Below are 22046 nucleotides of genomic sequence, written 5' to 3' on the forward strand. Positions count from 1 at the left end.
AAAGAAGCACCAGTAGCTGCACATTTAGAGGATAATTCTTTTTCCTGATTGTACAGTCTCTCTAAGAGAAGGAAAGAGAGATGGTGTTCTGATGAGAGGCAAAGGCCTTTTCACAACATTTTCTGGTTTTTTTTACATCACTGAAGACTTAGCTGTTATACATTTTTCTATCGGTTCTTTCCTTGCTCTATCCCCTTTTTGGAGTAAATAATGGGGGGGAAAGACCACCTTAAAAATTCCAAATATTGCTAGAAGTGTAAAAATTGCCCATGGAGAGAAAAATAAGAAAAAATATTGAGGGGGGAAAAAAATACTAAAAACAGAACAAAAATCTTTAGTGGCCATGCCGAATTGAGCCCAGAAAATTTTCTCTCTCACATGCATACTCTCATGCATTTCACATGTGTGTGCACACACAAACACACATGTACACACACACATACATACATACCTACATATACATTTATGGCATTAGCAATAACAATAACAAGATAGAAAGGGGATGCTACTGTCTCTTGGGAATCCCAGTGTAGTTTTGAACCTTTAGCTGTGTTCCAGTTTCCTGAAGCAATTACATTTGCTCTTTTCTTTTCAGCAGTAATATTTTTAAAGTAAATGCAAATATACTGAAAAAGCTGGATTTAAAAGTAAAAAGTTTTAAATAGATTTGGATTTGGATTTTATTTGACAAAATGATAAAATTCCTATGGTAGAACAAGTTCTCAGAAATAAGTATTGTGTACTTTTGCCTGGCTCTCCCAAACTCCAGAAGGATTGCATATAACTCAAAATATCCTGAAAAATGGACACACTGATGTAACAACTGTGATTGTTAAGGTCACTTTATATACTGTACACTTGATATTATGTGTGTTAATACAGCTGTTGTAGTACATACAGTATGAAGTTAGCAATTATACATATTTTGTGTCCAGATTTTCAGAGCTGCTTTTTCTGAAGACAATGGGAGCTGTGAATGATTTTCTGAAAACTATGTTATCCATGGCTATAGACCTCAAATAATTCTAAAAATAGTTATCACCAGTTTTTTACTATTTTTCAGATTAAGATGTGTCTAATAATGTCAAGAGTATGAAGCTTTTGTTAAAAGACAAAACAAGTATACATGGATGTTTTTTTTCTACCACATTACGTCTTTCTGTTAGTCATATACAAAGAGAGTGTTTATGTTCCAGTATGCTATGTGTAGTAGACCACTGACTGATGTGGTGACACTGAGATTAATCAAAATAATTTTTGTTCTGTCTGAATCAGGTATACATGTTCTATTCCTTCACTCTTGAATTTTAATTGTCAAGAAAAGATTTGAAGAACTGTCCAATGTTCTATATAGAAATGGCGTGAGTGAAAGTGAGACTAGGACTACTGCTATAAAAACTCATGCAAGAGGACTGTGCCAACACCTTCCTTGGAGGTGTCCATGGACAACTTAGTTTTTTGCTTATTGTTATAGTACCTCAGGGCTGAGAATTCTTTAATTAACTTCTTCAGTTTCTTGAACTCTTTATTAAGATTTGCATCCCCTGGTCATTGGACACCTTTGCACAATAGCACTCAGAGATTGCTGGTTCGGGCAGCCAGATTAGATACAGATTTTCATAAATAGTTCACCTTTCCCAGGAATCTTTGTATCTCTTCCTTGTCTGTTGGGACAGGCGTGTTGGTCGTAGTCTCAACTGTAATGTATCTGTTACATCTTGCTATTTTAATTTATCTCCCAGGTATGTTCTTTTCATTATGTGAAATGATTCTTTTGTTTGGTTAGCTTTACCCCAGCAGCTCTAGTTGTTTCCAAAACTGCTCTGGAGACACCACCTCTATTGGTTTTTCCCAAGATCAAAACATCATCCACATAAACCTTAGTATCCTTTATACCATCAAACAATTATTGTATTTGCTGGTGAAACACCTTGGGTGCTGAATAGAACCCAAATGGCAGTCTGCAGAAACATGTTTCTCAAAGGGGGGTGTTGAATGTGTACAAATGTGAGCTCTGGTGGTTTTTTTTTTGTTTTGTTTTTTTTTTTTTTTTTTTTTAAGGACACCTACCAGAACCCTGCTGATGCATCGAGTGTAGAAAAATGTTTAGTATCAACCATCTTCCCCCAAATTTCTCACCTTGTAGGTAGCGGAAGATGATGTTTCCTTCGGTATTCTGTGTATGAATACTACTGTTGTAGTACATACAGTATGAAGTTACCAATTATTCATATTCTTTCTGTACATAAGCATAGGGTTCCATCTTTATTTTCCTGTAATGACAAATGACAGCGTTCCCACTTGATTAGTCAATCTACTCACTCTATGATTTCCAGAGCAATGACTCTATCCAGCTCCTCTTTTAGCTTCTCCTTTAGGGTGAGGGGGTCTTTCCTATGGACAGGAATTGTGGAGTGGTTGGGTGCTTTCTGTTTTATTCTGTTGAGAGCTTCCGTATCCCCTGGAAGAAGTCATCAAGCTCTTTCTCAGTAAATGTTTTGGTCCCTGACCCCTCCAACATCTATGCCCTCTTGATGAGACCAAGAGTGTGACAAGCTTTTAACCCAGTAACAGGTGTGCTTTTCCTTAGTGCTATTACAAATTGTATCTTTTCCAGTTTATTTACCCATACATTTAGTTCATATATACCTTTAATGGGCATAAGCTCACTTCTGTAAGCCCAGAGTTTTACCCAATACACTCCAATATCCATGGCCTTTCTTTAATGTTAATAACACTGTTTTTGGCAGCACATTGGCTTGTGCACAAGTGTGCAACTTAAAATGAATAAAAGTACAATTTGCTTTCAAGTTAATAATCCTCTCATCTTCTATTGCAAAGTTATCGATTGCTGTTAAGAAGAATTCATCTGAGCTAGTGGCCCTGTCATCATTCTCCTTGTCCCACATTGTGTATACCCTGTTAGTGCTTGCAAACTCTTGCAAAGTGATGTAATCCATTTAATTTCTTGTATCTTTTTCTATATGCCTGGCGCTGTCTTGGTTGCCACAGCATGTGCAGCTCCTACTTGTACTCCTGCTTGGAGCATCATGTGCCTTTTTGCTTCAGTTCTCTTTTCTCATAGTATTTTGGATTCTCTATCATGTCTGCAGTGTCAGAGCACTGTCCACCCAGCTTCATTCTGGGTGATTTCTGTTATCTGGCAAATTCTAAATGCTTTGTCAAGGGTTAATTCTGGGTTTTCCAGTAGTGTCCCCCCCCCCGCCCTGATCCCAGTCGTGATCTGGGCTCTTATCAGGGATTTAGTTAGCCGCCACTGCCGCCTCCCACCCCCCACCAAAAAAAACCAAAAAAAACAAAAAAAATTGCAAGAGTGAGTCTTCAGTCCTAGATGAATCACAAACTCTGTGGTTTTACCATCTTTTTGTACTCTAAAAACCTCTTTCTCCTGTGTTTCAATTTTGTGTGGAGTGCAGTAATCCTGATATTTCTATAATATAGTTTCATACTTAGCCCCTTCTGCCTTAGTTAACTGAAAACTGTTAAACCCGTAAAGTGCTTCAGAACCAGCTATTGTCAGAAATAAGGCTACCTTCTGTCTTCCTTTTTATTGGCACCTGTTGCTTGCATTTACAGAGTAAAGCATTCTTCAAATGTTCTTCAGTTGTTTCCCACATTTCCAGAGTGTTTCAGCTCCTGGTGGGGTATTAACTGCTGTGTTCTACGATTCAGGTTATTCCTTAGTTCCTTTTTACTCCTAATGATATGTGGTGTTCAGTGATCACTAAATGCTCAAGATGCTTGTATGAGATTTGTTTTGTTCTGTGCCTGGTTCCCAGTGGCTGTGCATATCTATAACGAGCACCTCAGCGCCCCAACCAGACTCTCTGTCCGGGAAGCTCAGCCCTTAAAGGCAGAGTTCCCACCATCACAGTGAGGATAGCTCAAGAAGGGTTTTGAAAGTGAAGACAAGCAGCTTATGTTTGATCCCCAAGGAATCAGAAGCCAATGGAAGGATTCAAAGAGGGGGATGACATTGTCAAAGCAATGGCTAGGAAAATTCTTTGCAGCAGAACTCTGAATGAATATGCGGAGAACTAGATTGCATTTGTCAAGGAAGAAAAAAAGATGTTGCAGTAATTTAAGGGCACGGCTACACTTGCAGATGTAGAGTGCTTTGAGTTAAACCAGCCTTCAGAGAGTGCAGTAGGGAAAGCGTTGCAGTCTATCCACATTGACAGCTGCAAGCGCCCTGGTGTGGCTACATTTGCGGCACTTACAGCGGCATTGGGAGCGGTGCATTATGGGCAGCTATCCCAAAGAGCACCTCTTCCCATTCTCACGCTGTGGCTTGTGGGAAGGGGGCGGGAGGTGCAGGGCATTCTGGGTCCTGTCCCAACGCCCCACGATGCATTGGTTTGCATCCCAGAAATCCCTGTGCTTCCATCCACATTTGGCACCATCTTTAAAAATTTTTTGTACTGCGCGCTCTGTCTTCCCTTTTGGTCTGCAGGAATGGAGCCCAAACTGCTGAGGAATATGCTGATGAGTCTTGCCAGCACATCATGTTTAGCAGTGGAGTTACTTCTTAAGATCCAAACTGACAGTGAGGACTCCAACGATGATATAGACTCGAGTAACGCATACAACATGAGATTGCTAGTGCCATTCACGGAAATGCTCACCGCTGTGGAACGCCGCTTTTGGGTTCGGGAAACAAGCACTGAATGGAGGGATCACATTGTAATGGAAGTCTGGGATGACGAGCAATGGCTGCAGAACTTTGATGAGAAAAGCTTTCATGAGACTGTGTGATGAGCTCGCCCCCACCCTGCGGCACAAGGATGCGAGATTGAGAGCTGCCCTGATGGTGGAGAAGCGGGTGGCTATTGCAATCTGGAAGCTGGCAAATCCAGACAGCTACCGATAGGTCGCTAACCATTTGGAGTGGGAAAATCGACTGTTGGACTCATGTTGATGCAAGTTTGCAAAGCCATTAATCGCATCCTGCTCAGAAGAACCATGACTCTGGGTAACGTGCATGACATTGTGGCTGGCTTTGCACAAATAGGTTTCCCTAACTGAGGAGGGGCAATAGATGGGACGCATATTCCAGTTGCGGCAGCAGCCCACCTAGCCTCAGAGTACGTTAATTGGAAGGGGTATCTCTCTGTGGTTCTCCAGGCACTTGTGGATCGCCATGAGCATGTCATTGACTGGCCTGCAAGACGCACGCACGCATCTTTTGCCTGTTCAGAAAGCTGCAAGCTGGGACTTCTTTCCCAGACCAGAAGATCACCGTAGGGAAAGTCGAAATATCTATTGTGATCCTTGGAAACCTGGCTTACGCTTTAATGCCGTGGCTCATGAAACCCTACACAGGGAGCCTTGACAGCAGCAAGGAGCAGTTCAAGAACAGGCTGAGCCGGTGCAGAATGACTGTGGAGTGTGCTTTTGGCCGTTTAAAGGGCTGCTGGCGCTCTCTGTATAGGAAGCTGGACCTGGCCAATGACACCATCCCCGTGGTTATATCTGTGTGCTGTACCCTCCATAACAGTTGTGAAGGGAAGGATGAAAGATTCACTCAAGCATGGAACTCGGAGGTTCAACACCTGGAGGCTGAATTTGAACAGCCAGAGAGCAGGGCTATTAGAGGGGCCCAGCGTGGGGCTGCAAGTATTAGGGATGCCTTGAGGGAGCAATTTGAGGCTGAAAGCCACCAGTAATGTTTGGTGTCCTGCACGGGAGTGAAGTGCAGTGGTTCTATTGTTAGTAGGAATCTGTATTTGCTACGCTGACTTGCAGTGCCTGTTGCTTTCCTGGGCTAAGGTATCTTTTACTTCATGCAATAATAAAGAATGTTTTCAAAGCCAAAAAACCCATTTATTGAAAAGAAACACAACAGCTTGGGAAACAGAAAGGGCAAGGGGGCGGGGTGGGGAATGGTACAATCACAGATTTGCGTATGTCCTGTTAACATACTCAACCTTCCTGTCTGGAGAGCTGTGCAATGAGTGCTGCACTTCAGGATGGCTATAACACATGGTGATGGGGGTTGAGAGCAGTGGCTAAGGGTTGTAGTTTTCAGGCTGAGTGGTGAAGCTACAGGTGTTGGAGGCAGCTGGTGGCGATAAGAACCCGGATGTTGGGGAACGTGACTTGGAGGTGACATGGGGCCACAAGGGAAAGAGTTTTGGGACAAGGGCTGCAAGTGGGGGTGGGTGCGGTAGTGTTCTGCCTGCATGGCTTTGAGCGCCTGGATCGAGTCCGCTTGGCACTCCATAATGCTTATCAGCCGCTCTGTGCTTTGCTGCCGGAGCTCCACGCTTTTGTGCCGATGCTCCTCATTCTGCTGGCGGATCCTCCTTTCACTCTCGCTCCAGTCCTGTGCTTTTTGATTTTCATTAAGGGACTGCTGTATGACTTCATAAGCATGTCTTCTTTGCTTTTACATGGCCTCTTCCTAATTCGTTGGAGTCTTTCGGCCGGTGATAACGCAGACAGCTGAGATCTCAAGGTCGCATATGTAAAGGCAAAATGCAACACTTAACAGAGGCAGCATTGTTCACACCAGACAGAGCAATGAATCCCCCATACTTAAGGGCAAGCACAGTCTACACAATAGCATAATTTGTCAGTCACAAAGCGAGCGCACATAACCCACAGGACCCCAAAAATGGTGAGTAAGCACAGGGTCAAGCATGACTGATTGTTTCACGGCTGTACTGTCCTCTGGGTTTCTGTGCCTTGGGGGGAGCCAACAGCTGCAGGGGGTCCCTATACTGAAAACACTCCCCACATTTTCCACAGAAGTTCATCCTGGAAGATATCTTGCTGCTGAGGGTGACCTGGGAAGCAAGGGAGGGTCCTCTACTACAGTGCGGCTTCCGCCCTGGCCCATATGCAGCTTGCCTGTGTGCAGCCATGGTCCCCCCATGGTACAGTGGCGCAGACATGTTAGCTTGACTGGGACAAGGACCACAGTGGCTCTCCCAAGAAACTTGCGCAAGCAAATTGCCCAACTTCTGGATGAGACCTTTGAAGAGATCACTGATTTCGATTTCTGTGATGTGAGAGAGCACATCAGTGCCCTATTCCACATCTAGTCATGCATGCCCTAACCCTCCTCGGCCCAAGAGCCCACACCAAATAATTTTCTTCCCAAAATAAAAGCCGCTAACCGGGCACATCCTCTGAATCATAGAATCATAGACTTTAAGATCGGAAGGGACCATTATGATAGTCGAATCTGACCTCCTGTACAACGCAGGCCATGGAATGTCACCCATCCGCTCCTGTAACAAACCCCTAACTTAGGTCTGAGCTATTGAAGTCCTCAAATCGTGGTTTAAAGACTTCAAGGTGCAGAGAATCCTCCAGCAAGTGACCCGTGCCCCACGCTGCAGAGGAAGGCAAAAAACCCCCAGGGCCTCTTCCAGTCTGCCTTGGAGGAAAATTCCTTCCCTACCCCAAATATGGCAATCAGCTAAATCCTAAGCATATGGGCAAGACTCACCAGCCAGACACCCAGGAAAGAATTCTCTGTAGTAACTCAGATCCCACCCCATCTAACATCCCATCACAGACCATTGGGCATATTTACCACTAATAGTTGAAGATCAGTTAATTGCCAAAATTAGGCTATCCCATCATACCATCCCCTCCATAAACTTATCAAGCTTAGTCTTGAAGCCAGATATGTCTTTTGCCACCACTGCTTCCCTTGGAAGGCTGTTCCAGAACTTCACTCCTCTGATGGTTGGTTAGAAACCTTCATTTAATTTCAAGTCTAAACTTCCTGGTGGCCAGTTTATATCCATTTGTTCTTGTGTCCACACTGGTACTGATCTTAAATAATTCTTCTCCCTCCATGGTATTTATCTCTCTGATATATTTATAGAGAGCAATCATATTTCCCGTCAGCCTTCTTTTGGTTAGCTAAACAAGCCAAGCTCTTTGAGACTCCTTTCATAAGACAGACTTTCCATTCCTCTGGTCATTTTAGTAGCCCTTCTCCGTACCTATTGCAGTTTGAATTCATCCTTCTTAAACATGGGAGACAAGAACTTCACACAATATTCCAGATGAGGTCTCACCAGTGCCTTGTATAACGGTACTAACGCCTCCTTATCTCTACTGGAAATACCTCGCCTGATGCATCCCAAGACCGCATTACCCTTCTACACGGCCATATCACATTGGTGGCTCAGAGTCATCCTGTGGTCAACCAATACTCCAAGGTCCTTCTCCTCCTCCATTACTTCTAATTAATGCATCCCCAGCTTATAACTAAAATTCTTGTTATTAATTCCTAAATGCATGACCTTACACTTCTCACTATTAAATTTCATCCTATTCCTATTACTCCAGTTTACAAGGTCATCCAGATCCTCCTGTATGATATCCCGGTCCTTCTCTAAATTGGCAATACCTCTCAGCTTTGTATCATCCGCAAACTTTATTAGCACACTCCCTCTTTTTGTGCCGAGGTCAATAATAAAAAGATTGGTCCCAAAACCGATCCCTGAGGAATTCCACTGGTAACCTCCCTCTAACCTGACAGTTTACCTTTCAGTGTGCCTGCTGTAGTCCCTTTAACCAGTTCTTTATCCACCTTTCAATTTTCATATTGATTCATCTTTTCCAATTTAGCTAATAATTCTCCATGTGGAACCGTATCAAATGCCTTACTGAAATTGAGGTAAATTAGATCCACTGTGTTCCCTTTGTCTAAAAAATCTGTTACCTTCTCAAAGAAGGAGATCAGGTTGGTTTGACATGATCTACCTTTTGTAAAGTGATGTTCTATTTTGTCCCAATTACCATTGACCTCAATGTCCTTAACTACTTTAAAAAGAAAAGGAGTACTTGTGGCAACTTAGAGACTAACAAATTTATTAGAGCATAAGCTTTCGTGAGCTACAGCTCACTTCATCGGATGCATTTGGTGGAAAAAACAGAGGAGAGATTTATATACACACACACAGAGAACATGAAACAATGGGTTTATCATACACACTGTAAGGAGAGTGATCACTTAAGATAAGCCATCACCCACAGCAGGGGGGGGAAAGGAGGAAAACCTTCCATGGTGACAAGCAGGTAGGCTAATTCCAGCAGTTAACAAGAATATCAGAGGAACAGTGGGGGGTGGGGTGGGGGGGAGAAATACCATGGAGAAATAGTTTTACTTTGTGTAATGACTCATCCATTCCCAGTCTCTATTCAAGCCTAAATTAATTGTATCCAGTTTGCAAATTAATTCCAATTCAGCAGTCTCTCGTTGGAGTCTGTTTTTGAAGCTTTTTTGTTGAAGTATAGCCACTCTTAGGTCTGTGATCGAGTGACCAGAGAGATTGAAGTGTTCTCCAACTGGTTTTTGAATGTTATAATTCTTGACGTCTGATTTGTGTCCATTCATTCTTTTACGTAGAGACTGTCCAGTTTGGCCAATGTACATGGCAGAGGGGCATTGCTGGCACATGATGGCATATATCACATTGGTAGATGCGCAGGTGAACGAGCCTCTGATAGTGTGGCTGATGTGATTAGGCCCTATGATGGTATCCCCTGAATAGATATGTGGACAGAGTTGGCAACGGGCTTTGTTGCAAGGATAGGTTCCTGGGTTAGTGGTTCTGTTGTGTGGTGTGTGGTTGCTGGTGAGTATTTGCTTCAGATTGGGGGGCTGTCTGTAAGCAAGGACTGGTCTATCTCCCAAGATCTGAGAGAGCGATGGCTCGTCCTTCAGGATAGGTTGTAGATCCTTGATGATGCGTTGGAGAGGTTTTAGTTGGGGGCTGAAGGTGATGGCTAGTGGCGTTCTGTTGTTTTCTTTGTTGGGCCTGTCCTGTAGTAGGTGACTTCTGGGTACTCTTCTGGCTCTGTCAATCTGTTTCTTCACTTCAGCAGGTGGGTATTGTAGTTGTAGGAATGCATGATAGAGATCTTGTAGGTGTTTGTCTCTGTCTGAGGGGTTGGAGCAAATGCGGTTATATCGTAGCGCTTGGCTGTAGACAATGGATCGAGTGGTATGATCTGGATGAAAGCTAGAGGCATGTAGGTAGGAATAGCGGTCAGTAGGTTTCCGATATAGGGTGGTGTTTATGTGACCATCGCTTATTAGCACCGTAGTGTCCAGGAAGTGGATCTCTTGTGTGGACTGGTCCAGGCTGAGGTTGATGGTGGGATGGAAATTGTTGAAATCATGGTGGAATTCCTCAAGAGCTTCTTTTCCATGGGTCCAGATGATGAAGATGTCATCAATGTAGCGCAAGTAGAGTAGGGGCATTAGGGGACGAGAGCTGAGGAAGCGTTGTTCTAAGTCAGCCATAAAAATGTTGGCATACTGTGGGGCCATGCGGGTACCCATCGCAGTGCCGCTGATTTGAAGGTATACATTGTCACCAAATGTGAAATAGTTATGGGTCAGGACAAAGTCACAAAGTTCTGCCACCAGGTTAGCCGTGACAGTATCGGGGATACTGTTCCTGACGGCTTGTAGTCCATCTTTGTGTGGAATGTTGGTGTAAAGGGCTTCTACATCCATAGTGGCTAGGATGGTGTTTTTAGGAAGATCACCAATGGACTGTAGTTTCCTCAGGAAATCGGTGGTGTCTCGAAGATAGCTGGGAGTGCTGGTAACGAAGGGCCTGAGGAGGGAGTCTACATAGCCAGACAATGCTGCTGTCAGGGTGCCAATGCCTGAGATGATGGGGCGTCCAGGATTTCCAGGTTTATGGATCTTGGGTAGCAGATAGAATACCCCAGGTCGGGGCTCCAGGGGTGTGTCTGTGCGGATTTGTTCTTGTGCTTTTTCAGGGAGTTTCTTGAGCAAATGCTGTAGTTTCTTTTGGTAACTCTCAGTGGGATCAGAGGGTAATGGCTTGTAGAAAGTGGTGTTGGAGAGCTGCCTAGTAGCCTCTTGTTCATACTCCGACCTATTCATGATGACGACAGCACCTCCTTTGTCAGCCTTTTTGATTATGATGTCAGAGTTGTTTCTGAGGCTGTGGATGGCACTGTGTTCTGCATGGCTGAGGTTATGGGGTAAGCGATGCTGCTTTTCCACAATTTCAGCTCGTGCACGTCGGCGGAAGCAGTCTATGTAGAAATCCAGGCTGCTGTTTCGACCTTCAGGAGGAGTCCACCCAGAATCCTTCTTTTTGTAGTGTTGGCAGGAAGGTCTCTGTGGGTTAATATGTTGGTCAGAGGTGTGTTGGAAATATTCCTTGAGTCTGAGACGTCGAAAATAGGATTCTAGGTCACCAGAGAACTGTATCATGTTCGTGGGGGTGGAGGGGCAAAAGGAGAGGCCCCGAGATAGTGACCGCTATTCCTACCTACATGCCTCTAGCTTTCATCCAGATCATACCACTCGATCCATTGTCTACAGCCAAGCGCTACGATATAACCGCATTTGCTCCAACCCCTCAGACAGAGACAAACACCTACAAGATCTCTATCATGCATTCCTACAACTACAATACCCACCTGCTGAAGTGAAGAAACAGATTGACAGAGCCAGAAGAGTACCCAGAAGTCACCTACTACAGGACAGGCCCAACAAAGAAAACAACAGAACGCCACTAGCCATCACCTTCAGCCCCCAACTAAAACCTCTCCAACGCATCATCAAGGATCTACAACCTATCCTGAAGGACGAGCCATCGCTCTCTCAGATCTTGGGAGATAGACCAGTCCTTGCTTACAGACAGCCCCCCAATCTGAAGCAAATACTCACCAGCAACCACACACCACACAACAGAACCACTAACCCAGGAACCTATCCTTGCAACAAAGCCCGTTGCCAACTCTGTCCACATATTTATTCAGGGGATACCATCATAGGGCCTAATCACATCAGCCACACTATCAGAGGCTCGTTCACCTGCGCATCTACCAATGTGATATATGCCATCATGTGCCAGCAATGCCCCTCTGCCATGTACATTGGCCAAACTGGACAGTCTCTACGTAAAAGAATGAATGGACACAAATCAGACGTCAAGAATTATAACATTCAAAAACCAGTTGGAGAACACTTCAATCTCTCTGGTCACTCGATCACAGACCTAAGAGTGGCTATACTTCAACAAAAAAGCTTCAAAAACAGACTCCAACGAGAGACTGCTGAATTGGAATTAATTTGCAAACTGGATACAATTAACTTAGGCTTGAATAGAGACTGGGAATGGATGAGTCATTACACAAAGTAAAACTATTTCCCCATGGTATTTCTCCCCCCCACCCCACTCCCCACTGTTCCTCTGATATTCTTGTTAACTGCTGGAATTAGCCTACCTGCTTGTCACCATGGAAGGTTTTCCTCCTTTCCCCCCCCTGCTGTGGGTGATGGCTTATCTTAAGTGATCACTCTCCTTACAGTGTGTATGATAAACCCATTGTTTCATGTTCTCTGTGTATGTGTATATAAATCTCTCCTCTGTTTTTTCCACCAAATGCATCCGATGAAGTGAGCTGTAGCTCACGAAAGCTTATGCTCTAATAAATTTGTTAGTCTCTAAGTTGCCACAAGTACTCCTTTTCTTTTTGCGAATACAGACTAACACGGCTGCTACTCTGAAACCTTAACTACTTTCTCCTTCAAAATTTTTTCCAAGACCTTGCATGCTACAGATGTCAAACTAACAGGCTTGTTATAGTAATAACTGTAACTAACTAATAGTTACCCGGATCGTTTATTTTACCTTTCTTAAAAATAGGAACTATGTTAGCAATTCTCCAGTCAGACGGTACAACCCGTGAGCTTACAGATTGATTAAAAATTCTTGCTAATGGGCTTGTAATTTCATGTTCCTTTAATATTCTTGGATAAAGATTATCCGGGTCCCCCGATTTAGTCCCATTAAGCTATTCGAATTTAGCTTCTACCTCGGATGTGGTAATATCTACCTCCATATCCTCCTTCCCATTTGTCATCCTACCATTATCCCTAAGCTCCTCATTAGCCTCATTAAAGACTGAGACAAAGTATTTGTTTAGATATTGGGCCATGCCTAGATTATCCTTAACCTCCATTCCATCCTCAGTGTTAAGCGGTCCCACTTCTTCTTTCTTTGTTTTCTTCTTATTTATATGGCTATAGAACCTTTTACTATTGGTTTTAATTCCCTTTGCAAGGTCCAACTCTATATGGCTTTTGGCCTTTCTCACTTTATCCCTACATGTTCTGACCTCAATAAGGTAGCTTTCCTTGCTAATCCCTCCCATCTTCCACTTCTTGCAGGCGTTCTGCTTTTTCTGAATCACCTCTCTAAGGTAATTGCTCATCCAGCTTGGTCTACAACTCTTGCCTATGAATTTTCCCCCCTTTCTTGGGATGCAGGCTTCTGATAGTTTCTGCAACTTTGACTTGAAGTAATTCCAGGCTTCCTCCGCCTTTAAATCCACAAGTTTTTCAGTCCAGTCCACTTCCCTAACTAATTTCCTTAATTTTTTTAAGTTAGCTTTTTTGAAATCAAAAACCCTAGTCACAGATCTATTTTTGTTTGTCCTTCCATTTAGTTTGAACTGAATTAGCTGATGATCGCTCGAAGCAAGGTTGTCCCCTACATTTCTTCTATGAGGTCCTCACTGCTTATCAAAACCAAATCTCAAATGGCATTCCCTCTTGTTGGGTCAGCAACTACTTGGTGAAGGAATCCATCAGCTATCATATCCAGGAAAATCTGAGCCCTATTATTATTACTAGCACTTGTCCTCCAGTCTATATCTGGGAAGTTAAAGACTCCCATGATCACACAATTCCCATTAGTATTCACTTCTTTAAAAACATTAAAGAGGTCTCTATCTGTAGCCACATCGGATCCCGGCGGTCTATAGCACACCCCAAGCATTATCCTAGGGGAGGCTCTAGTAGCTTTCTTCCCCAATGTGATTTTTGCCCGGACAGACTCTGTCTTATCCATTGCATTACTCCTTATTTCTTTACAGTCTACCTCATCATTGATATACAATGCTACTCCACCACCTTTGCCTTTATTTCTATCTTTCCTAAACAGCATAGACCCTTCAATACCCATACTCCAGTCATGATTACTGTTCCACCTTGTTTTTGTTATCCCTACAATATCTGGTTTCACTTCCTGCACCAGTAGCTGTAGTTCTTCCATTTTGTTACCTAGACTCCTCGCATTGGTGTACAAACATCTTCATTTTTGCTGTTTGGTTTCGCTCACGTTCTTTACCCGATGGGGCACAGACATTCTACCACCAGTATCACCTATTAGTTTGGTATGCATGCTACCCTTCTGCCTTATGTCTATTCTCCTACCCACGGCTGTATCCTTTCTTGCTTCGTTTTCTTCCCTCTCTGGTGTGAGAAAATCTGGTGTGGAGATTACCTGGACCTCTCCCAACCATCTCCCCTGAATTTCTAGTTTAAAGCTCTCTTGATCAGTTGTGCCATCATCCATCCTACAAGTCTATTTCCCTCCTTACTCAGGTGAAGTCCATCCCGAGAGAACTGTCCTCTGTCCATGAATACTTCCCAGTGGTCATACATCCCAAAGCCCTCCTTATAGCACCACTGCCTGAGCCATCTGTTGAGCATCATAATCTTGTCACACCTTTGTTGCCCTTTTCTAGGAACAGGCAGAATCCCAATGAAGATCACCTGATCCTCGATTTCCTTAAGCGTCTTCCCCAGCCTGGCATAGTCTCCCTTGATATGTTCCAGTGAGAATCTAGCCGTATCATTTGTTCCCACATGAAGGACAATCAGTGGATTCTTTCCCACTCCCGTTAGGATCCTCCTTAGCCTCAGGTCCACATCCCGTATCTTAGCACCAGGCAGACTGCACACCCTTCTGTTCTCTGGATCAGCTCTTGTTACAGGCCTGTGTAGTCTTCTCAGTAAGGAGTCCCCAATCACATAGACCTGCCTTTTCCTGGTGATTGTGTGATTCTCCAGTCTATCCCCGGTTCCATCTGGCCGGAAGTCCTCTTGATTCCTATTGTTCCTTGCAATCCTCGGCAACCCATCCCGTATCCTCCTGGGGCTCATATTTGGTGTTATCATCTCCATTGACTCTTGCCCTCTTCCTATAGGACTAGCTGCTCTTCTCTTCTTCCTTGCCCTCTCACCTTCAGTGACCACCTGCTGTGCCCCTTCTTCATTTTCCAACTCTGCAAACCTGTTCCTGAGCTCTGTTTCCTTCACTGCCACGTCTTTTCCTCTGCCTGGTTCTCTTAGTCACATGCTTCCATTGTCCACTTTCCTCACCCAGCAGTCTCCCCTCAGAGTTCTTCGGTCCTGCTTCCATCTGCAAGTCTGAGCTTTTCCCTTCAGCTTCCTCATGTCTTTGCTCCATCATCTGTTTGAAACCCCTTCTAAACTCAACCAGAGTCTCCACCTGCATCTCCAATCCTCGGATCTTGTCTTCCATCAGCTCTATCAGGTGACACTTCATGCAGACAAAATTCTTTTCAGGTACCCCCTGCAGGATCATGTACATGCCACAGCTTCTACATCCTGTCATCTTCATTGTGTCTTCCTCTACTTGGGTCACTACCCAAGTGCTGCCTCTATATCTGTCATCACCTTCCCACCTAAGTCCTGTTAGTCTGGGAAACACAAACCAAACCAAAACACCACCACCCTCAGCAAAACAAACCCCCAACGAGCACCAAAACACTGCCAGAACACCACATGCTCCCTTCACTAGCCTGTCTGTTCCTTTGCCTGGCTCTTATTCTTCCCCCAAACTCCCCTTACAAACTCCCACTCAAACTCCCCTGGTTACAACTCTGTTTGCTGGCTGCTGTGTTTGTCCTTCCCCAAGTACCAGCTACTGCAACTGGCTACCTTCCTCCTGGCTTGAGAACAGCTCCTGGCTGCATGCATCTAGGAATGCCAGGTTGTCTTTCTCCTCATCAGCACCCTCATTCCCGCTTTCCTTCTCCTCCTGCCTTGTTGAACTGGGCTGTGAAGTGTCCATGGTGGTACTCAGAATGGAGGTGGGATCGCCCCCCAGTATTGCGTCCAGCTCTTTGTAGAAATGGAAGGTCGTGGGGGCAGCACCGCAGCGGTGGTTTGCCTCACGGGCTTTGTGGTAGGCATTCCGCAGCTCCTTCACTTTAACCCTGCACTGCAGTGCGTCCCGGTCATGGCCTCTTTCCATCATGTCCCTTTATATCTGCACGAAGGTATTGTAATTCCTATGGCTGGAGCGCAGCTGGGACTGGACAGCTTCCTCCCCCCAGACACTGATGAGGTCCAGCACCTCACCATTGCTCCATACTGGGGATCGCCTGGCACGTGGAGGCATGGTCACCTGGAAAGATTCGCTTAGAGCACTCCACGCCTGGTTGAGCAAACAGGAAGGGGATTTTCAAAATTCCCAGAGAATTTCAAGGGCAGGTCTGACAGTCGGTCACCTGAGGGCAGGGCAGTAGAGTTCAAAGTGATGACCAGAGTGGCTAGAACAGGCATTGTGGATCACTTCTGGAGGCCAAGCAGAGCTCATTGACAGACCAGGGCATCCACTCTGGTGCAGTGGCGCTCCAGCAGGGGCGCATCAAAAGTTATTCCACTTGCCGAGGTGGATTACCAGGAGCGCTTTAGCCGCAGAGTTCGGGCGTTCTACGTGCCTCGCCAGTTTGGACGCATTGTGAGTTAGAGTGCACGGTGCTGCTTTAATGTGCTCTAACTCGCAAGTGTAGCCATGCCCTAAGAAGTGAGATGGTGAGAGTCTTAGCTGTATGGATGAATAGGAAAGGCCATATCTTAAATACATTATGCAAAAAGAATCTGCAAGATTTAGCCATATTTTGGATCTGAGGTCTGAGTTGAAGATATCACCCAGGTTATGGGCCTGAATGACAGAAAGGACAGTGTTGTCCTTAGTTATTAAGAAAGAAGGTTGTGAGGATAGTTTTGGGGAAAATATTAAGAGCTCTGTTTTAGCCATAATGAGCTTGAGGTGACAGCTAGATAGCCACAGGAGGAGTCAGAGAGAGAGTCTGAGATTGTAGTTCAGACAGAATGAGACACATCTGGAGGAGAGTCAGCAGCATAAAGATGGTATTTGAATTTTTGTTCACAAATAAGATTATCCAGAGATAAGATGTAGAGGGAGAAGAGAAGGGGACCCAAGGACAGAGTCCTGTGGAATCCCCACAGAAAGTTGGAGGGGAATGAGGAGGATCCTCCAGAGGACACACTGAAGGAGCAATGAAAGTGGTAGGAGAAGACCCAGGGCAGGACAGAGCCACAGAAGCCAAGAATGGGCAACATTTCAAGAAGAGCATCAACTGTAATGAAAGTATGTGACAGGTCAAGGAGGATGAGGGTGCAATACTGGTTCTGAGCTTTGGCTAGAAAGAGATCACTAGAGACTTTGTCAAGAGCAGTTTAAGAGGAGTGAAAGAGGTAGAAGCTAAGATGAAGAGGAACTCCAGCCACTGATCGTAGACAGTGCATACAGTGAGCTTAGAGATAGGCTGGTAGTTGCAGAGGCAGGTAGGGCAAGGGGTAAGTTTTTTAAGATGGGAGAGACTCTTGTATTGTGAAGGAAAATAACCAGAGGAGAGTGAGAAGGAGAGGAGTCGGAGGGGATGAGAGTGGGTATGAAGGATATGAAGGGATGGGATGGGATCACTGAAGCAAATGGAGGGGTTAGAGAATGAGACTAGGCGGTCTGTGACGGAGAAAAGGAATTGAGAGTTGCAGAGGGAGGGAGAAGGTCACTGCCTATTTCGTCAATTTTCTCTTGGAATGTATTGGCGAGGTCCTGAGCAGAGAGAGAAGTAGAGGAAAGGGAGGGTTTCAGAAGGGAGTCAAAGATGGCAAAAAGCCAGCTGGTGAATGCAGGTATGGGATTCAATTAAAGTTGGAGCCGTAGAGCTGTTTATCCAGGAATATGGCAGAACTGAAGAAGAAGAGAACAAATTTCAAGTAGAGGAAGTCAGCCTGCTCATGGGATTTCTGCCAGAGATGCTCTACAGCGCAGGAGCAAGGAAGCACATGTTTGTCCAGTTGGGAACATTCAGTTGTGTGCCAGAAGCTTGGTTATCAGTTTGTCAGTGAATATAGCCGGAGTGTGTTGATTCATTGTTTAAAAATTTGTTGCTCTGAAAAAAACCCCAAGCATGTTTTCTTATTAAAACATATTCTTGTCCTAACACGCTGTATACAGGCAGCATGAAGTGTGGCTGTTCCTATGCTGTCTGGAATTTGGACAGCTGTTGGCTTTAATCTCTCTACTAAAGGTAATAATAACAAGATGTCATGTCTTTTTTTTTTCTTTTTGTATAAATTATAGACTTTGATTTATAAGGAATTTAGGATTGCAAACTAGTTTCTATCCGTTTTTTCCCAACCAACATTTTAAATCACATTTGATAGTAAACAGAAAGGGTTTACCTTCAAAACAAAACAGAACCAAGTACCCTGAGAGAGGTATTTTAAGAATTCACAGAAAAAGATTATACTGAAACAACAACAAACACAGATAAAGTCACATTTTCTTCTCAGAAGATCTCAGTGACATAAACCAAGCAAAAACAGGGAATACAGAGTTAGGAATGATACTCTGTCCCTAGTTCTCCTAACAAACAACCCTGCCTGCCCCCCAACTGTTTAATGTAGTCAGTAACTTAAATACCATGCTCCTAGTTTTCATGGACTTTAGGTTGTAGTCTATTCTTTGGCATATCAGTGCTTTATGAAAGGGGTTAAAGATTAAGTTCCATCCTAAATTGTGGATGGAAATCCTTGCTTTTATTAGTTGCAGTAAAACTTTAAGGTTGAATCAAAATATTTGGTTTTGTATTGCAGTTTCCTTTTATTTTTAATAACTCTTCAAAGAAATAAAAAGTTCTTTGGTGATGTGCATGAGTCACTTAGGTATATCTACTTTCATGAAAAAGATACTTCAATATGTATTTACATCATATACAGTTCATACAGTAAATGTCAATGACTGCTTCAGAATTCTTAGGAGCAGTAAATACTTTAAAACAAGTATTTTAAAATAATTTAAAACAAGAATAAAATAAGGATTTTTAAAGGAAACAGTAGAATCTCCTAAATTTGTACAACTACTTTGGAGCCCAATCAAACCAAAACTAGCACATACTGAGTAGATGCAGAAGATACTTGTGTTTCTTGGAGAGGGATTTGGTGCTTTACATAGCTTAATTTTCTACATGGAAACTGTATTCTTAAGAAAATGATGCTCAGGGCATCCCCTTAGTGGCTTAATAAGTGTGCTGATTCTCCCTATAGTCAGGAGTCAGTCAGCTGTCGAAGAGCTTTAAATAGGTTACTATTGAGCTCGTTCTTTGCCTCTTAAGATCACTCAGTGAGGTCTGTCTGTAGCAGCCATTTCCTTCTATTTCTCTGGTATTGATAGGATGGCAAAAGCAGATGGCAGAGACTCACCATTACTGACTATGGAATGGAGCTACCATTTAGCAGTGAGTAATAACCGACAGGGACAGTATTTGACATTGGTGATGTCTGAGATACCTTATTTCCTATTCTAAGTAAGGGGGAAAGCTGCTTGCTCTAGTATCATTGTGTGGTAAGAGTGAGTACAAGTTGACTTTCAAATGGACATTTTATTATATAACCAAAATATTTGATTTTGTGTGGTGGTGGAAATTGGCTTTGTGTGGTGGTGTAGGATGAGAACACCAAGGCAACACGTGTGGAACCAGGAGCCAGAAACTATTGATTACTAATCCCAGTTTTACCACTGACTGTCTACAAGGTTTCTACAAATCATCAAGACACTCTGTTCCTCAGTTTCCCCATTTGTAAAATTGGGATACTGCCAGTATTACAATGGTTTTATGTAGATTACTGTGGCTAATATTAATAAAATGCTTTGAAGATGCAGAGTGCTGTGTTAATAGTATAACTATTATCATCAATCTGATTACGATTGGCCCTACTTCTCACTATCCCTTATAAATGTTTTTATTCATGTGATGGCCTTTAGCTGAGAGCAACAGGATTACAACAGTTACCACAGAAAAAAGGGGGATTTATTTTGTTCCATCCGTTCATAGACCTAACTGCAAAACTTAAACCTTCTAATTATGTTTCACTTGCTGGATAGCTTGCCTGACAGGAAAGTCTACTTCACAAGGGCTTTTTGAAGCTAGCAGGCTCCATCTGCAAGTCATCTTCACTCCTAGGGCTTTGAAACAATGATCCATTTAACAGCTGGGTTACAGGATAGGATGGGACAGAAGAGGACATCAGGGGGAGTATTAAAGCAGTCTTTAAGCAATTTATAAAGAAACAAACTCATGCATGCCCACCGATGGGGTGGGAGGACGGGGACAAAGGGGGCAAGTGCCCAAGGACCCTCAGCTCTGCCCAAGCCCTGCCACCATTCCACTTCTTCCCACCCTCGCTCCACCCCTCCTTCCCACCCCCACTCTGCCCCTTCCCCATCCAGTTCCACCCCCAGCCCCAGCACACTGCGCCCTCGCTTCTCCCCCTTTCCCCTCAGCACCTGCAAACACCGCAAAAGAGCTGATCCGCAGGAGGCGCTGGGAGGGAGAGGGAGGCGGTGATCTGCGGGGCCTGCTGGCAGGCAGGAGCCGCTGGGAGGAGATGGAGGGGGAGGTGCTGATAGGGGGACAGCTGATGGGTGCTCAGCACGCACCATTTTTTTCCCAGCCCCAGAGCACCCACGGAGTTTGCGCCTATGCCGCTGGTGGCAAAGGCAGCAGGGTGGGCATGTGGAAGCCCTGGCCATGCCGGAATAGCGTGCCCAGCAGTGCAGCTAGAAGCTCGCTGAGCACCAGCAGTGCAGCCGCAGCACTGCCCAAATGTCAGGTGGACTGTGTTCGCGCAGGAGCGGCTACTGTTGCGCCCATGTTGCAATGCCAGGCCGGGCTAGCAGCAGTGTGGGGCCCGGATCCAGCCTGCCCTGCACAGGCTTTCTAGGGGCTCATTGACTCTTCTGCCCTGGGGCCCGGAATTGCTGTGGGCACACCTGAACTCATGTTTCATTTTTGCTTCTAACTTTTCTTGGTGAGAGGAACAAACAGTTCTGTTAAATGAAACACACATTCTGCCAAGTGTCTTTCCCAGTAATACTACACTTCTTTATATTTTATATGCATTTATGAAAGAAAGGAAATAATGTCAAAGATCTGACTTAAATACCACTGCCTCTCAAAAGTCTGCCAAGTCAATGTTTAAGTGTAATTCTGCCCACTGTGCATCCTCTTGCCTTTAGTTATTCCAAATTAGTGTGTATGGCTCCTTAATACTAAGGACCTGTACAATCTTGACACAACATGATGTATATGAACTGTAAAGCAAAAAAGAAAAATTGTAGTTATGGTCGGAAAAGTGACGGTAAAGTAGCATCTTGCTCAGCAGATTTGTTTCCTTTTTGCATCTTGAGTCACATATGCTTTACTTTTCTGTTTGTTTTTTTATTTGTTTGTTTGTTTTTTAAAAGAACAATTTGACTCTCAAAACCCAGGCTGATATAGATGCCTTTGAGACACAATAACCATGGAATCACATGATGCCTCTGATTGTCAGATGTTGGGACTGGAGAGGAGATGGATCACTTGATGATTAGCCTGTTCTGTTCATTCCCTTTGAAGCATCTGGCATTGGCCACTGTCAGAAGACAGGATTCTGGACTAGATGGACCATTGGTCTGACCCAGTATGACCTTTCTTTATGTTTTTATGCCATTTCAATGTATTTATTTTCTTTATTTGGACTTACAAAACTCATTAAATGCACATTATGTGTTCGGGGCTCCCAAGGCATAAATTAGCACCCGTAACACTAACTTAATACAGTATTATATAAAAGGCCACTCAGCATACCTTAAATCACAATTATCCACCAACAAATATATGTTAAAAAAACAAGCAACAATAATGCATGACTCTATAAATCTCTCCAACCCTCCACACAACCCCTCTTTTCAGAGTAGAATAGAATTTTAAACTCTGATTCAGATGTGGAATATACTTGCTGTACAGGCATTCGGGGGAGGGGAGAAGGGGGGGCATTCAGAAATGAGTTTTCAGTTACGTTTTATTTCCCCTCCCCACCAGCCAATAAAATCTTTTTT

The 22046-nt window shown here is 44.0% G+C and overlaps 1 protein-coding gene across 5 annotated transcripts in view; it reads left to right on the plus strand.

The window, feature by feature from the left end:
• Positions 1-22046, plus strand: part of SPATA5 (spermatogenesis associated 5) — a 309590-nt gene that overhangs the window by 185428 nt on the left and 102116 nt on the right. The window contains exon 15 of one of the 5 annotated variants that reach the window (XM_038400583.2): positions 21414-21792. The exons of the other annotated variants lie outside the window; for them this stretch is intronic. Coding sequence (XP_038256511.1) covers positions 21414-21467 — 54 coding nt within the window. The 3' untranslated portion in view covers positions 21468-21792. Of the gene's footprint in view, positions 1-21413; positions 21793-22046 lie in introns of those variants that run through there. 5 annotated transcript variants of the gene reach the window in all.

This window comes from Dermochelys coriacea, chromosome 4 (genome assembly GCF_009764565.3).
Source record: "Dermochelys coriacea isolate rDerCor1 chromosome 4, rDerCor1.pri.v4, whole genome shotgun sequence".
Lineage (NCBI taxonomy): Eukaryota > Metazoa > Chordata > Testudines > Dermochelyidae > Dermochelys > Dermochelys coriacea.